This window comes from Canis lupus, chromosome 12 (genome assembly GCF_048164855.1).
Source record: "Canis lupus baileyi chromosome 12, mCanLup2.hap1, whole genome shotgun sequence".
Taxonomy (NCBI): domain Eukaryota; kingdom Metazoa; phylum Chordata; class Mammalia; order Carnivora; family Canidae; genus Canis; species Canis lupus.
In genome coordinates this window covers 16171658-16190064 of record NC_132849.1, presented here as the reverse complement: position 1 = coordinate 16190064, position 18407 = coordinate 16171658, and the positions used below count along the sequence as shown (strand labels likewise).

At 45.6% G+C, this 18407-nt stretch overlaps 1 protein-coding gene across 9 annotated transcripts in view; it reads left to right on the top strand.

Annotated features, from left to right (window-relative positions):
- SLC4A5 (solute carrier family 4 member 5) overlaps window positions 1-18407 on the top strand; it is a 110099-nt gene that overhangs the window by 36389 nt on the left and 55303 nt on the right. For all 9 annotated transcript variants that reach the window (XR_012004265.1, XM_072769872.1, XM_072769867.1 and 6 more), the window contains one exon: window positions 6487-6616. Coding sequence is in view for 8 of the 9 variants with exons in the window: in XM_072769872.1 (XP_072625973.1) it covers window positions 6487-6616 (130 nt within the window). In the remaining variant the exon portion in view is untranslated. The remainder of the gene's footprint in view (window positions 1-6486; window positions 6617-18407) is intronic.

Below are 18407 nucleotides of genomic sequence, written 5' to 3'. Positions count from 1 at the left end.
CATATATTATCTCACTTAATGGCCACCACAATCTAATGAGATAAGTGTGATTAGCCCCACTTTATAGATGGGGAAACCAAGGCTCAGAGAGCTTAATGCTTTGCCAACATCCTAGTGCTAATAATTAGCAGAGTCAGGTGTTAAATCCAGGTATGGGCTCTTAGAGCACCACACAAATAAAGAGAATCCTTTGGCATCCTTGGTGATCTCTCTTTGGGTGTTTCTGTGGTGTTTCTGGGCAGTCCACAGCTCCTGACCCAGTATTGCATGTAGTAGCTGCCCAGTGGCACTCAGGAGGAGATGGGGTGACTTCAGTCACATGGTAGTGTGACCTGGAGAGCCTGGGACCCTGGAGGAGGTGCCTACATCCTCAGTATCCTGTCCTGTTGAGAAGCCCACCATGGCAGAAACTCCTGGATGGTGATGTTTGCTTGAATCCCAGCACCTAAACAGATACCTCTGATCTGCTGCTGCTGTTTTCTCAACTTTAAAGTGGGCATTCTAGATCCTTGAGCCTCATGTATGAAAATGTGGTGAGTGGGGCCAGCTGCAGGTGGGCAGTGTTGGGTGGAGGATGTTAGAAAACTTTGCTTTCCTCTGGGATCCCCTAATTTGGGGCTTGGTGGGGCCATCTATGATGTAAACTGGGTTTCCCATTTTTCATCTGTGAAGTAAAGGGCTTGGATTCGACAGTGGCTAAGCTCCCTCCTAACCCTGAGACTTAGAGAATTCAGGGCTCAGTGCCCCTTGGAGCAGCAGCCGCCTAGTGACCTCTAATCAACCTTGGCACATTCTAAGTACTCAGTAAGCACTTGTTGAAATGAACCCAGGAGATTAGGAGTGTCTCAGCAGAGCAAAATAATTCCCTGTGGGGTTCACCGCACACCCTCGAGTAACCAGTCCTCACTGTCCACGGGCTCTCAGGAAACACCTACTGAGTGATGGTATCTGGCACTTTCGTCGCAGAAATAGCTGAAGAGTTAGAGGATCAGGAGTTTGGGTTTGAAGCTGGGGACAGAGAGAAACCAGCTCCATGGAATATTATTGACCAAGCATGGTTGCTTTGAAACACGAGACCCCACAGCAACCCTCCCTAACTACCCCACCTCCTCTGGGGCCGTGTAGCCAGAGAACTCTGCCTTGGCAGCCACTCTCCAGCCAGCTCACCTGCAGCCAAGTCTCTTAAGGAGGCCCCAGGGAGTCTCCTGGCAAATCCTACTTCTGCCTTTATAAAGGGGCCTGAGGAGAGGTGCTTGGGCTCTCCTGGAGCCCTCATAGTGGAGGGGGGACGGGGCAGTTGCACCAGCGCTCTCACAGGACTGCTGCTGCTACTGCCCTTGCTGCTGTGAAGACCTGGCTGCCTGCTCCAGCCTCTGAGGCACCACTAAGCCCTTCTCTCCTCTCTCTTCTCTCTCTGGTGCACTTGGGACCCCCGCCCCTCACATTGCTCTCTCACATTTTCTCTCTCTCTCTCTCTCTCTCACACACACACACACACACACACACTTCTCTCATACCTCCAGTACCTTTAATTCACCCTCAATACAGTATTTCTTTCTACTCACAATCTCTCTCACTTACTACATCTCTTTTCTCTCCCACACACAGTCCTCCCTCCACCTCTGCAGTCTTTCCCATATTCCCCCCTCCCCTCCCATCTCTGGTCTCTGTCTCTTGTCTTCTCTCCTCCACGCCACCCCTGGTGCTTAACTGGAAACAAAAGTGAATTTTTTGTGACCTGGTGGGGAAGAGGACGTTTGGAGGCAGTGGCCAGGGGGCAGCAGCAGAAACAGACTGGGGCCAGAGGCAGTGCCAACAGCCGGAGACCCCAGCATTCAGCCATTCCAGGGAGCAGGTAATGTCTCAGACAGAGCTACTTCAGGCATCCTGCTCTCTGCCCTGTCTCCTCTTTCTGTGATTGTTTCATTTACTTGTCTTCTTATTTGGACTTGAAGGGGAAAGGGAATTCCAAGCTTAGGGAGCAGTAGGTACCAGGATCCAAGGAGTAAGGTGCCCTCCTCTTCAGAGAACTGTGTATGGTCTGATGTGGCTGGGGTCCAGGCTATCTGGGATTGAGGGTGGCTGGGGTCTGGAGTGTCTGAGGTCAGGGATGGCTGGGGTCAAGGGTATCTGGGGTTAAGGGTGACTGGGTTCCAGGGCAACTGGCTGAGGAACATGGTAGAACCTAAGTAGGCAGGTAAGGGCCAGATCACAAGGGATGTTTTATTTTTTATTTTTATTTTTTTATTTTTTTTTAATTTTTATTTATTTATGATAGTCACACAGAGAGAGAGAGAGAGAGAGAGAGAGGCAGAGACATAGGCAGAGGGAGAAGCAGGCTCCATGCACAGGAGCCCGACGTGGGATTCGATCCCGGGTCTCCAGGATCGCGCCCTTGGCCAAAGGCAGGCGCCAAACCGCTGCACCACCCAGGGATCCCACAAGGGATGTTTTAAACCATGTCATAGACCTTCGGCTCTAGGTAATACAGAGCCTATTAAGGGTTTTTCATATAGAGAGTAACATTATCAAACCTATATTTTTGAAAGAGTAGTTCTTGAACTGTGATTTCATGGAGAACTGGTGTGTCTCTCAGAATCAAAAAGTCATAGTCTTCTCCCAATTTAAAGAAAAAATAAGGTTATTTGTTCAATTAGTTTTTCTTCTGTAAAATTTCCTTAACCTTTGATGTCTGCTAACAAGTATTAGCAACCAATAACCCAGTGAAAGGACTATGTTTAAAGTAATGGAAAAATTCAGAAATAACATTCATCTAAATAAATGTCGTAGATTGAGCTACATACAGATAAATTAATAGTATTTTCTGCTAGTAAAATTATTTCTTACTCCTATGCAAAAGCTTTTACAGTGCTGCCCAAAGAGCACCATGACTCCCAGGAGTGTGTCACGTGTACATGTTTGAAATGTTTTAAAAGCAAACTTTGCTGCCACATAGGGAATAGAGGTGGATTATGCAACCAGAGACAGTGGGAGCAGTAAGGCTCTCGCAGTGTTAGGAACAGGAAATAATGAGAACCTGAAATAAGACAGTGGCATTGGGTAGGAATAAAATGGAGAGAGCTGAAAAATATTTAGGAAGCAAGAGAAAGAAGTTAGTATTTGATTGGACATGAATGGTGAGAAAGAGGCTTCAGGAGGGAGTACAATATTTCTTATCTCGATGGCTGGGTAGTTAGCAGTGCTATATCATTCAAAACTGAGAAGGGCAGAGTTAGGGTATTGGAATAAGGGAACCATTATGAATATATTGAAATTGACTTGTGAAGGCTACAGAACTCCCAGATGGAGTAATCCAGTTGACAGTTGGAAATGCTCAATACAGGCAGGTCTGGAGGCATGAGTGACCTCATCTATAGGGTGACACCATGAAGAACACAAGATGGTGTAGGGTGTACAAAGAGAAAAGAGAAGGCCAAGGAGAAATCTCAGGAAAGATGAAGATTTATGTAAGACAGGAAAGAGGGGCCAGGGAAAGATATTGAGGAGTCCTTGAAGAGATAGGAAAATATATCAAGAAAGTACTGCATTATGAGAGCCAAGAGTAGCATGTCAGTTCAGAGGGAGCAGTCAGCACCACTGATGACCCAAAGAGATAGGCCAGACCTGCTGGTTTGCTTGGTTTTATTAATTTACTGGTTTGAGAATAAGATAACAAGATCAATCTGAAGACAGGGTTGTATGCTCAGGTGCATAGCATAAATGAGATGAGCAGGGTATAGCAGGGAGTAGTGGGGGTTGTGGCAAACTAAGATGCATATGCCCATTACACTGTGTGTCAACTATACTCAAATAAAAGGACTTTTAAAAAGTGGATATGCCCATCTAAAGGAAGCAGCCATCACTCAGTCCTAGTTGATTTTTGCCAGGAAGGAATGTAGGCACAGTCATCAGAGCATCTGAATTTTCAAGAAAAAATAGAAATCTGGATTGTTAAATGAAATATCATAATTCTTTATGTTAGCAATAATTTCAAAAAAACTTTTATACTATGTGAGAACTAAATTAAGCATATCTTTGAGTTGCCAGTTTGAAATCTCTGTCCCTTAGAGTGATGGGGCTGAACCAGTTGCATCAGGTTGGAAAGTGACTGGGTAAGGAGAAGGTGGAGACCACTCCTTCAAGAAATTGGAGAGAAAGGAGAGCTTGGGTGGCAGGCAGAGTCAGGGAAGAGTGTTCTAGAGTAGGAAGGACTGTTTCTAGGCTGGGAGAAAAATAGTGGAGAGATGAAGTTGAAGACCAAGGTAAGGAAACTAGTTGATAAAATTATGACCCAGCAGAAGGGAATAAATGTGGCCAGAGATTAAGCTGGAGGAAGGACTCCTTTGTTCAAAAACGAACTACAAAGTGGTAAGGGTACAGAAGAACTGGATGTGATCGATTTCACATCTAGAGGCCTTTAGTTCCTTGGTGGAGTAGATAGGAGATGGATCAAGAGGCTTGAAGAGAGGAGCAAAGGTTAAGAATGGCATCAAGGGGCATGCTGACAAGGATGATTGGGAAGTGGCTGCACTTCTAAGACCTGTACTGTAGGATGGTTGTTTCCAGCAAGGCCCATGAGCCTGGGTGCTGGGGTTGGTGGTGAAGGGGATTAGTACCTGTTACACTCCCGGCCCATGTCATGTGTCTTATACTCCTTATCCGATTTATTTCCTTGTTCTTCCCAACAATCCTGCTCACTCAGACTGAATTCACTCATAAGCAGTGGCAACTCTTGGATTCATACTTATGTCTAGTTGGATTGCAAGCCCATTGTGCACCTCCTCTCTACCAGACCACAGTACCACACTGCCTCTCTCTGTGCCCCCAGGACAATCTTTCAGAAGTGACTGGGTCAATGAATTCTTGTTTGGGCATTGGCTGCCTGGTTTTACTGGGTAGTCAAGGATTAAGAGTGGGGAGTACAATGACAGAGTAGTTGAAATTATTGACCATTGGGTATCCATGGGGAAATAAGTGAGGGTCAGTGGGTATGATAAATTGCAGGGATGCAGGGCCTTGGAGGAAGGGGAAGACTTGATGAAGCCCAGGAGACAGTCAATGAAAGACTGAACCAGGGCAGGGGCAAAGGGATTGGTGAGGAGGGAAATATTCTTAAAAACTTTCAAATGGGGGTGGAGGTGAGAGAAAGTAGTTGAGGTGAAGATGACTCCAGGGTGTCTAGCCTGTACAGTTGGGTAGACAGCCGTGCTTTTAACCAAGGCTTTCCTCATCATGTCCTGCCCCTCTCTTACTCACCATGCTCTAGGCACAATGGCTAGCACACTCTCACTTCAGGGTCTTTGAAACACATGGAGCACTCTTTTTTTTTTTTTTTCCAGAGGTGCAGAAATGGCTCATTCTCTTCCAAGTCACAATTCAAACAAACATTCCCCAGAGAGGTCTTCCTTAACCAATCTAATATAGTTCTCTGGTTGCTTTGTTTTCTTTTTCTAAGATTTTATTTATTTATTTGACAGAGTGAGCACAAGCAAGGGGAGCAGCAGACAGAGGGAGAGGGAGAAGCAGACTCCCCGCTGAGCAAGGAGCCTGATGTGGGGCTCAATCCTAGGACTCTGGGATCATGACCTGAGCCAAAGGCAGATGCTTAACCCACTGAGCCACCCAAGTGCCCCTCCGGTTGCTTTATCTTTTTTTTTTTTTCAGAATGGTTGAAATGATCATTTATGCTTTTGTTTACCTGTTGATTATTTGTTTCTGCCACTAGAACAGACATTTGAGACAGCAAGGATGTATGGGCCTTCATCCCAGCTTTGTTTCCCAACACCTGCAACAATGCCTGGCATATAGTAGACTTTCATGAAATACTGAATGAGGGGAAGGAAGGAAGGGAGGCAGGAAGGGGAAGCATGTTGGGGAAGGGCACATGTTCATGTTGGAATGCTAACTTTTGAGGTGCCTGAGATACACCCAGGAGGTGACATCCCTGGGCAGTCAGAAAGCAGGCCAGGATCTCAGGAATATGTTGTCACCTACCCATGAAGAAGGTGGGCTCTTGTGGCACACCAGTACAAGCATGTCCTTTCACAGATTGCTTCTTCAAGGCCAACACTGGGAGTTGACTGGTTTTGGGGCCCAGTGGGAAAAGGGGTCCCTCTGGGTTTGGTATGCTGAAGTTGAGTCAGAGTTTTTCTCACTTCTCACTTTTCTGTTTCCTATCCTTGCTGTCACCCAGCTTTGGCCATTTTCTATCCTTCTTCATTGTCAGCTATAAGACCCTGGAGTCTGAATCCAAACTAAAACCTTTTATCCCTTTATCTCAAAGAATATCTCACCCACATCCAATTCCGAGTCCTGAGTCTAGCTTCACCCAGAAGCTGGACTTAGTTTTACTAAATTAGGAAATACTTTTCCCTTGAGCTTGGCTCTGGCTCCATTGCAATTGGCCTTGCAGCCCTTGTCCTCCTCCAGGCCATTCAGCAGATCCTGCTGCCCATTTTTTTTTTTTTTTTTTTTTTTTTTTTGCAGGGTCTCCAGCTGCTGAGCAGCTCCAGGACATCCTGGGGGAGGAAGATGAGGCTCCCAACCCCACCCTCTTCACAGAAATGGACACTCTGCAGCACGACGGAGACCAGATGGAGTGGAAGGAGTCAGCCAGGTGAGGTGCAGTCCTGGGGGAGGGGAGGGGAGGGCTCCCCCCTGCGGTCTGCCTGGGACCCAGGCTGAGCTGACCCTCCTGGTGGGAAGGACCAGTAACCAGTGGCATCTTGCACCTTGAGTTCTGCTGGGGCACTCTTTGGCCCCTAAAGACCTCCACATCTGCCTTCCTTGGTGTCCAGAACTAGACTGGACACTAAGGAGCAAACAGATACTTATCATTTTGTCTTTATTCTCAAATTAAAATCCAAGTGGGAAAGTAGAACAAACATACATGACACCATGAGAGAATAATAACAAAAACATATATTCTTTCTTGTCAAATGGTTCAAACTAAATGTGATAGAAGGGAAAGCACCAAGGAGCTAGGGTAGGCAAGGAGGGCTTCCTGGAAGAAAGAAATGTAGTCATGAAAAATCCAGGTGGAATGGTCCAGTGGGCCTCTGAAGCAGAGTTTGAAGTGGGACAAGCAGAGTGGAGCTCTGGAGGCACATGTGGGGTGGGGGTGGGGGGACAGAGGAACTGTGTATATAGAGTCAGTAGAAGGAAAAAAAAGAGTCAGAAGACTGTTGAGGAACCACACGGTGAAGACATGGAGCCAAGGGAGGATTGGAGTGAGTAGCAGTGTTGGCCGTACCCAGTGGCTGGGACAGAGTGGCCTTCTACCTGAACTGGCCTGATCAGCAACACCAACTGCTGCTGAGAGTCTAAGGAAAAGGAAGGATATGGTAGGAGGTAGAAGGGCTGGTGAGAGTGGAGGGACCCTGGGAAGGATGTTGAGAAAGTCCGGAAGATGGACCATACCAATGTTTCTTGACCCTTTTTTTTTTTTTTTTTTTTTGTATTAGTGTGCCCCTTACCCCTGAGAAATTTTAATTCAACTTTATTAAATTATTATTTGATTTATGTCTAATGAGAGGAATAAAATACTAAGGAACATGATTCTGTCAGATTGGCTTGAACTTTGGAGTGCCATAAATCATGGTGATTGATATTTGAAATTTTTGCTCCCCCAAGACCCCTTTGGGGCTGTTGTTGCCATAGTTGAGAATGCCTGGACTGTCACCTGTATCTAGGACTGGCTCTTCCCAGGCTGCTCCAACCATGGCCTGGGCTCTTCCCTTACCCATTAACCTCCCTCACCTGGGCAGTGACTCTGTAGAGTGGGGAAGAGCAGGTTTGGACATCCCCAAGCCTCTCCCCTACTAATCTCTCCCGGAAGAAAGGCCACTGGGTGGACTACCAAATCCCTGCTGGCCTTGGGGAAGGAATGAATTCCTACCTCCTGGCCTGCCAGAAGCCCTTGAGCCTTGACCTATCAGCCATTCACTGAGCCCTTACTATATGCTAGATAATTTCCAGGCTCCTCTCACTCAAGCTGCACATTGCCCCTAAGGAGGTGGGAGCTATTATGATCCCCATTTTATAGATGAGGATACTGAGGTTTAGAGGGCCATATAGCTTGCAAAGGTCAGTGTGCTGGCTGCTGAGCCTGGGATCTAGCTCAGGCCTGTCTGACCCTAGCCTAAGGGCTTCTGCACTTTGTGTGCTTTCCCTATTTTCTCAGCTACCTCCCTCCCCATTCCTCTAACTTTGAGAGACTCTGTTTGGGTTTCCATGGGAATACATGAGCCTGGAGGCAATTCCACTGGAATGGGACATAAATGGAAAAAGTCACAGAGACCAGAGCATCTATTCAGGGCTGAGAAGAGAGGGGTAGGGCATTTTATTTTATTTTATTTAAAGATTTTATTTACTTATTCAAGAGAGACACAGAGAGAGGCAGAGACATAGGCAGAGCGAGAAGCAGGTTTCCTGCAGGGAGCCCAGTGTGGGACTCGATCCCAGGACCCTGGGATCATGACCTGAGCTGAAAGCAAACACTCAACCATTGAGCCACCCACGCATCCCGAGTAGGACATTTTAAATGACCAGGGCCTGGTCTGGACTCCTGTGGCTTAATGTCTCTGAGGAGCTTGTACTTCTCCTCCCTTCCTTGTCTAAGATGGGCAAATAGAAGGAATGTTGTGAAGGGCCTTCTCAGAGACCCAGGAAAAAGAGTGTGTTTTCCCCACTGGGTGAGGTCTGTATCTGGTGCCAGGACCAGACTTCCATGAGGGCTTATCATGTACTCCCACAGAGCCTCAGGGCCCCCAGAGACCTGATTGTCTGTCATCCTAGGCAAAATACTATTTCTGATCTCTGAGAATGGATCCATAGAGCCTTCTGCACTATAGACCCTGTAATGAAGCTTATAAACTGTAGGAGATGATGTTTCTAGAAGGAGGCTTTTCCTGAAATATAAAGGGGTCTGATCTGAGTTACCATCTGCAAGCTGATAGGTTTCCCTGCAAGGCTTTCTGAGGACAGCATCTGAGGTGATTATGGAAGGGTCCTGAGTGGACCTTAAACCAATAGTGAGAGGAAAGTTATGGCTCAGAGAAGTTAAAATGGCTGAATGCAATTCCAGGCAGATGTGAGGGAGAAGCAGCTTGGAGGCCAACTTGGGGATAGGAAGCCATGGGAGGAGAGGAGCTCTGACCTCCCTACCTTGAGTCCCAACCCCCCCCTTTCTCTACCTAGCCTCTTTTAATCTTTTGTCCAGCTAACCTCATCAGGTCTCCAGCTCATTGCTGGAGGTATGACCAGCAAGCCTATAGAAAGGTCAGAGAGAAGGGCATGACCATTGGCCAACATGTCCACCTTGGCCTGAACAGTTGTACTAAGAACTCCTCCAGATAAACCACAACAGTAAAGGTACCTGGGGACAGCCATATCCTCCCACAGAAGATCAGGAAGTATTTCCCTCACCTGACAGGCTGGGAGATCTACTCTGGGAAGCTAGAGGTCTTAGAAGTCTCCAGAATCCAAGAATCTGCGAATCCTAGTGGGTTCTGGGCCTCCTTGGGGGTAACAGGAGAAAATGATGGTGGTGTGGGGGAGTGGACAACCCCTTACACAGACATTTAGGCCCTGGGAGAGTTGCAGGCCTATACCACATCAAAGGGAATGCAGGAAGGGACCCTTTAATAAAAGTATTTAATTTGCTGCAGGAGTGTTTGCTTTATTGAGTTAGGAGATTAACAGAGTGAAAATCTCAAATCCGCAAGGAATTTTCTCTGGTGGTACTTTGTCGGGGGTTATTAGTTTGGAGGATGTTTTGAGCCCTTGACGGATTTAAATGGCTTTTTGCGCTCCACTGAAGCCTTGCCCCTGTGCACATGATGGGGACTGTGTGTGCAGGCGTCACTTCTAGTGTGATCAATGCTAGTAGGTCAGGCTGTTAATGAGATAGATTTTTACTAACTCAGCCTCTTTAGCATTCCCGGGAGGAAAATGCAGCTGGCTGTTTGCGGATACTGACCTTGCCTGAAGGGAGGGCTGGGTCAGGTGGGAGTGGGCACACAACCCCCTCACTTCCAGCAAATAATTCACCCAGCATTCTGTCTTCTCTCAAGCCCAAGTCGGCCTGGCTGCGAGGACAGGAAGAGAAGAATGACCTGGGCTGGAACCCACCCAAGTGTGGAGGGCCCTTTGGGGTTACTCAGAGACAGCCAAAGCTCAGAGCCTTCCAAGAGTTCTCAGAGCAAATTCCAAATCCAAGCTGCCTCTGATCCTCCACTCAGAGTGGACCAAGCGAGTGAACTTTCCAGAGGTTCTTATGAGACATACCTGCTTTGATGATGATTGTGTGATAACCAGGGAAAGGGCAGAAAGAAAAGCAGGAAAAGTGGGTCGCTTAATTGGGTCAAACCAGATCCATATATTTTCAAAAGCATCTTACTTGTGGAGATGCTTGCACACTTCCTATGTGATAGAGGGGAAAGCCTGAGCTTTGTCTCAGCTTTGAAATTTCTCCCATTTAAGATCTTGTAAAATGCCCCCCTAGTATCATTTCCCTGCTTAGTCTGGGGCAGAAGGCACCCCCAGCCCTCTGCTCACTACTCACCTGTGATCACATGTATAAGTCCAGAGGGGCCTACTTTGTGGATTAAAGCAGAATAGGAAGCTGAGAACTCTTAGCACAGAAGTCAGCAAGCCTCATTCATTCATTTAACTATGTTTTTAAAAGATTTTTATTTACTTAGTTGAGAGAGCACACATGTGCACATGCTGAGCAGGGATTCCTGACACGGGGCTCCACCCCAAGACTCCAGGATTATGACCTGAGCCACCTAGGCACCCCCATTCATTGAACTGTTATTTACAAAGTGTTCACTGTCTGTAAGCCTGAGCCAGCTGCTGGAGATACCAAAATGAACACAGCAGATACTGTCCCTGCTCACTTGGGCTTTCAGTTGAATGGGGCATAGAAGTGGATAAAAAGGCATTTGAGGATGGGGTGCTGTGAAAGCATAGTGTAGGGGCACCTAGCCCAGACAGCAGGGGTGAAGGAAAACAACCGGGAGCAAGAGGTATTCACGCTGAGACCTGAAAGATAGGTCAGAATTAGTGAGGAGAGGGTATGGAAGGGGGGAAAGGAGAGGTCCCTGGAGCAAGGAGGATGGACACACAAAGGAAAGGGCAGAAATGCTCTGTGGCTGGGCTGCAGAGTGAGTGGCCAGAGTTTACATTGGGCTCCACTCTTGGTGTTGGACCTACTGTGGGTCTGGACATGTATAAGGACATGCATCCACTTTTATGGTATCATATACAGTAATTTCACTGCCCTAAATATCTTCTGTGCTCTGCTTATTTGTATCTCTCTCTCCCCTAATCCCTGGAAGCCACTGATCTTTTTACAGGATTTGAGACCTATCTTAACAGGGAGAATTGGCAGGGTTTAGTGACAGGTGGCATGTTGAGGATCAGGACAGTCAGGGAGATGCCCAGCTTTCCAGCTCGAGCAAGCAGGTTACTCGGGATAGCAATTTAGGAAACACAAGAGGAATAGCAAGGTTTCATTTTGTTGGGTATTTTGTTTTGTTCTGGTGGATCTTGATGATGAGTTCCCTCTGGGACATGTTCTGTTTGAGGAAACTGCAAGGGGAAGTGTCCAGCAGGTCGGCATGTAGAGATAGAGGTCTGGAGCTCGGTATAGAAGCACAGATTTGTCAGTGATCAAACCCATTAGAAAAGGGTAAAGTTGGGGCACCTGGGTGGCTCAGTGGTTGAGTATCTACCTTTGGCTCAGGTCATGATCCCCGGGGTCCCAGGGTTGAGTCCTGCATTGGGCTCCCTGTGGAGAGCCTGCTTCTCCCTCTACATTGCTGCCTCTCTCTGTGTGTCTCTCATGAATTAAAAAAAAAAAAAAAAAATTTTTTTTTTAAAGGGTAAGGCCCTTGAGGTCTGTGAAGTGAGGAGAGTTGCCAGGGCAGAACCTCCAGATCACTAACATTTTGAGGGATGGGCAGAGGGAGTGGAGCCCACCATAGAGACTGAGGAAGAGCAACCAGAGAGGCAGGAGGGAAACAAGAGGGGTGCTGTGTCCTGGAAACCAGGGGCAGGGAGACATTCAAGATGGAAGGAGTGGCCAGGGGCACCTGAGTGGCTCAGTGGTTGAGCATCCGCCTTTGGCTCAGGTCGTGATCCCAGGGTCCTGGGATCAAGTCCCACATTGGGCTCCCACAGGAAGCCTGCTTCTCCCTCTGCCTATGTCTCTGCCTCTCTCTCTGTCTCTCATGAATAAATTAATAAAATCTTTAAAAAATTAAAAGGAAGGAGTGGCCAACAAAGGAGGGAAGAAATGAAGAGTATCCATAAGATGGAGAGATGAGAGCAGTCCCGGGTGGCATGGGGTAGAGGGTGGAGAAATCAGAATGGAGGGTGGGTTCAGTGGAAAAATTCTTCTAAGATGCTTGTCTGTGGAAGGTGGTAGTTAGGACTCTCAAGGGAGGCTTTTGTTCTGTGTCTGTAAGCATAAGAAATCTGAGCATACTGAATGCTGATGGAAAAAAGCCAAATGAAAGAGAATGGTTTAGGAGCTGCTAGGGGGCATGGGGGTGGTGGGGGGAGAGGGGAAGGGGAACCCTGAGCCCCCAGCTAGGAAGGCCATATCCCTTCTATGTGACAGGCCTGAGGGAGCAGGGCAGCTGCAGTGAGATGCTTGGGGGTTCCTCGCAGGAGTGGAAGGGCTGGTGACTGCCAGTGCCATTTCTTGTTGGAGGAGGTGAGGAGCCCACGAGCTGAGTGTGGGAGCTGCAGGTAACCAGGTGGTCCTGAGGCAGGTGAGCTGCTGGCAGGCCTGGGGCCTCCTGTTTTCCTGCAGTGGAGTCATGTGTGGAGATTTGTGGCCAGATGAAAGTTTTTTTTTGTTGTTTTTTTGTTTTGTTTTTCTTTGTTTTTTTTTGTTCTTTTTTTTCTTTTTTTCAGATGAAAGTTTTTAAAGTTGTTTGACTGGCTACTTACTTCCTGGTCTGAATAGTTACACTGTCTTTATCAAGCCGCTTGCACATCCAATAGCTAACATTGTCCTTCCCTCTTCCTCCACTAGTCAAACACTGATATCTGACACTTATGCTGAGAAAGTGGGCAAAAGCGATTTTATGCGAATCAGAACCTGGACCAAGGCAACGTTCCCCCAGGCCTCAGAGTCCCTGCTTGCAGCCAGCACTCTCCCCTGCGAGCTGTGTGTCTATCCCCAGGGACTTAGTGATCACTTATAGTAGCACAGCTCAGGGTAGGAGATGCATGAGGCCCCAACACCCCTAGAGGGGCCACCTTCAAAGCACCTGCCATCAGGTTTGGGAAGCACCAGTGTGCACCTGTGGGGACAGCCAGGCAGTGACACAACACCATCACCTGGTGGGCTCAGGATGGTAAGATAGGATTACCTGGCTAGTGATTGGGATAGGAAGGCTAGCTAAGTGAGGAGAGAGGGCAGGCCTCCACCTGGATGTGGCTTGACTAGCTGGTAGTTCCTCAGAATCCCTAGAAGCTAGTCAGCAGGAAGATCACCTCTCTACAACCAACGAAATTCTTGGTTGGCTCCCACAGATGCAGTTGTCAAGAGGGAAGAAACCCCACCATCAGACTACCTTGCATGCCAAGACACCAGTTGATTCATCCACCTACATATATATAAGTATATAAATACATATTTGTCTAAATCCAAATATATATTTTTAACTTTTAAATATCTAAATAGCTATCTACTTATAATTTTTTATTAAGGAAAGTTTCAGACACCATAAGTAAAACATTTTGAGCCCCATGTATCTATTACCCAGCTTCATCAATGATTAATACTGATCTATCTTCACCACTTTTTTGGTCTGCTTTTAGGAATTTTGTTTCTGCTGCAATGTTTTAAAGAAAATTCCACTTGTTGTAAACATTTTAGTATACAACTTTATGAAATTAGGCATCTTTTATAAACATAACCACAATGTCATTATATCTCCTAACAAAATTGAGAACAATTCCTTAATATGATAGTCTACATTCAAATTTCCCTAATTGTCTCAAAAACATCCATTTATTGTTGGTTTATACAACTTCAAATCAAAGCAAGGTCCACAAATTGATTTTGGTGGTTATGTCTCCTGTGTTGTCAGGATCAGAACTGTTAGACTCCAGAGATGCTGAAGGAATAGACCTCCCTGAAAACCCTTTGCCAGGTGTTCTTTATGCTAAAGTCAAGAGCCTCCCTGTCTGATATGTCCAGCTTCACAACCATAGCCTAAGTTCAAGTGAGCTGTCAGAGCCTGTGTACGATGGCCAAAGGAGAGAGAAATGCCCCTGTCTTTGTTAGGGCATGTTAGGCCACAAGTAACAGAAGCCCACTCAAACTAACTTATGCAAAAGGAGGGAGCATCAACAGAATGTAGGATGACCTCATAGTACTCAGGGATGGTCAGATATCTCAAGGCCTGGGTGCAGGAAGCCAGGCTGTCCTCTTTCTCTGCTTCTGGTTTCTGCTTCTCTCTGGGCAGCTCCTTCACTCTTCTGTAGCTGGCTTCCCCAATTTGTTCCCATCCTTGGCTATTCCTTAGCTTCCACATTTGCATCTACTCTAGTCAAGTGACCATCTCTCTTTTTTTTAAAGATTTTATTTATTTATTCATGAGAGACACAGAGAGAGAGAAAGATGCAGAGACATAGGCAGAGGGAGAAGCAGGCTCCATACAGGGAGCCTGATGTGGGACTCGATCCTGGGACTCCCGGACCAGGCCCTGGGCTGAAGGCAGCGCTCAACTGCTGAACCACCCAGGCTGTCCTCAAGTGACCATCTCATACTGTGTAGCTATTTATCCATCCTGATTCCTAATTCTTCAATGACACCTGATTTGCCCAACTTTGGTTGTCCTATCACTGTGACCTAAATCAGAGTTATGGGAAGGTTCAGGAAAGGCTGGTCATGGTTTGGAGAACATACCCCCACGAATGGCAGCAGAGCAGACACACATCCGAAATATGTATTTTTCACGTATGTAGTAGTGAAGATATGCACTTTATGTAATCTATTCTTTGGCTGCAGTTGTGCTTCTACTGCCAACCAGAATTTGCAGAATTCTTCAGGCCACTGTGAGAGGTGGTAGTTTTGTAACCTGTCCCCCTCTTGGATGAGCACTTCAGAGATCACATCCAATCTTTGTACATTGACACCTATTGTCACTATCAATTCCTAGGGCGGTGGAAATGTGGAAGCTTTAATCTGTGGATCTAGGAGAACTTTGGAAAGTTTATCTTATCTACACTTTTTCCCCTTCATTCTAAAAATATTTTAGGGGATGTTGTATGAGGTTCTGTGGGAGAATTGAAGTGAGCCATGCATGGATCTGTCCTCAAGATGCTTATGACCTGGTGCAGGTGTCAACAAAATTCTTCTAAGGGACTAATAGTATTTTAGGTTTTCTGACCACATATGATCTTTTTCTTCTTCTCCTTTTCCTCCTCCTTTCTTACTACTTTTTAAAAATGTAAACACCATTCTTAGCTAGCTGGCCATACAAAAGCAAGCTATGAGGCACTTTTAACCCATGGGATGGGGTTTTTGACCCCTGATCTAGTGTAAAAGGCAGGTGTGTTTTCATATACGTGGATAACTAAAACCCAGGGATATACTGTGGAGTGATGAGGACAGAGCTCTAGAGTCCAAAGGCTTTCTCTTATAAGCTGCATGACCTTGAGCAGGTTCCTTCCTCTGAGTCTCTGGCCTCCTAACCGGGACAGTAATAGTAACAGATCTTCTTCAAGGGGCTGATTTGAGGATTCAGTGAGATAATATATGTAAAATACTTAGTATAACACCTGGCACATAATATGTGCTCAGTATGATTTAGCCACTGTTGTTATATTGAGTGCCATGTGATAAATGACACAGGATGGAATGGGAGTCAGGGGAAGGAGCAATCTCTTCAAGCTGGGTCCCTGGGGAGGCTTTGCAGGGATGAAGTGACCTTTGAACTAGGGCCCGAACAGCAGAGGTGGGAGAGAGAGCATCCAGGTAGAGAAGAGGGCCTTTCCTGAGAGGCAGTAAGGAGCAGGTGTTAGCAGACTCTGAGGGAGAATGACAAGTCTATAAATGACAGTCCTTTGGAAATAATTACAAAAGCTTCCTGGACACACAGAAAAGTGGCCTTCAGAGAGTTTTGATTGAAACCTTTCCCTGAAGGAACCAGTTAGGAATTTGCCAGTAGCTGTGTCTGATGGCACTCACTTAGCTGTGGGCTCCCCCTTACCCATGAATGAAGACATGATATGCAACAGGAAAGACCCTTCACCGAATGCATGAGCTTGGGGGCAGAGTGCCCACACCTATTCCATTGACCACAGCCCCTGGAATGACACACCTCGACCTCCTCCCTGCCAGCTCACTGCTGAGTGCACTTTTTTGAGAAGTTATTCTCCAGTAATACCCAAATTGCACTGCATAACTAAAGGCCCTGAGAGGAGACTCCTATCCTAGCAAAAGGAGAGACTTTCAATCACAGGGAGTTAGTCAGCCATGAAAGCACATGGGGTTTGTTCCAGAACAGTCTAGGACAGAGGTGTCCACGTGTCTGGTCCCAGGTAAATTTCATTTGCAGAGATAGAAGATTCCAGACATTTTATCCTATTAAATATTTGAGTCACTTAAACCTCAATCATGATTCTATATCTTTCTAATAATAGTCTGGCTTTCCTGGTGCATCTGCCTGTAAGGAGAGAAAGCAAAGATTGCAAGATGACAGTAACTAACTCTGTAACTGTTGTAAATCTCATTGTAAATTTAGGTTTATACATCAGTCCTTGTGAATTTGATTGACATTAGTCAGTATCCTTGGACCTAGTCATCTCTGGGACTATAAAAAGACAAATTTCTGAGTCTGTTCTGAGGTGGATACCACAAGAGACTTGTGATGCTTTTGTCTTACTGATACCTTCTAAACTTCCACATATACATGATGACCCTTGATTCATGCCTTCCCACTCAGTCTTTTATACTTTATAATCTTTCAAATTCACTGGCAAGTTTGGTTTGTGAACATATATACCATATGTATAATTTTAATCAGTTGTAGAAATAACTTTTTGTATTACTTCACATGCATATTTTAATGCATGTGTTTATCATTATGTAGTAAGAATTTGCCAAATAAGTTGTAGGAATAGGAAAGAATTAGCTTAGGAGCTCCCCTTTTATCATCTCTTGGTGCCTCTTTCAAAGACTGAACTAGGGAATATCTAATGATATCTCCTAGACATCTCCAGGAAAATTCTTCAATGGCCCATAAGAGAATGAACACTGGACTTTGGTTTCTGCTGAAAATTTCAGGGCATTGATATGACTCAAATTAAGTTAAACAGCTTTGCTGGATGATGGGAGGAAACTCATATTCATGTTACTTTTAAGAAATGATCTCTTAAAGTCTCAAAATTTATTACCAGCTGGCCCTAGCAGCAAGCAAAAAACACCATGTCTTGATGCTTTGTAACTGATACATGGAAGTCAAGTCTTTGGACAATGGGTAATGGGGTAGGGATGGGAGAGTTACAGAATAAAGTCTGAGGCCATGGAGATGGAGAATCATCACAGTGTAAGTGTGTACTTCTCAACTTTTATGTGAGTCAGCATAACTTCATCTAAGCAATAAACGCACACAAATAGAAATCTTACAACAAATGTTTAGAGACAACATAACCTTAATATTAAAGGTTGCATTCTATACATATTTTTTTATCTTTATTTTTAGTGTAAGAAATCTTTGTGCTCCACATAGGGCTTGAACTCACAACGCCAAGATCAAGAGTCATGTGCTCTTCTGACTGAACCAGCCAGATGCCCCTATATTTTTTTAATCTTTAAATTTAGGATATTCTAAGGGGAATTTTTTAAAGATTTTTTTAAAGATATATATATATATATATATATATATATATATATATATATATATATATTTTTTTTTTTTTTTTTTTTTTTTTTTTTTTGAGATACAGAGAGAGAGAGAGGCAGAGACACAGGAAGAGGGAGAAGCAAGCTCCATGCAGGGAGCCTGACATAGGACTCGATCCCAGGTGTCCAGGATCAGGCCCTGGGCTGAAGGCAGCGCTAAACCACTGAGCCACCCGGGCTGCCCTCTAAGGGGAGTTTTTACAAACAAATTAACCAGGACACAATTTAATAATAATGATATGCAAAATAAGCACAGAAAGAAATGACCTTCACTCCAATCAAAATGTTTATCTATATTCTCCAGATTTTACTCTTAGCTGACCGTGCACATGACCTGCTCAGTGTCCCCTCAAAGACCTGTGTCTTCTTTTTAAAAGTACTGATGTCCACTTCTCAGGCCCCTGAGATTCTGGTGTCATTAGCCTGGGGTTCAGCCCTCAGTGTTGGAATTTGTAACAAGCTCCCAGATGCCATG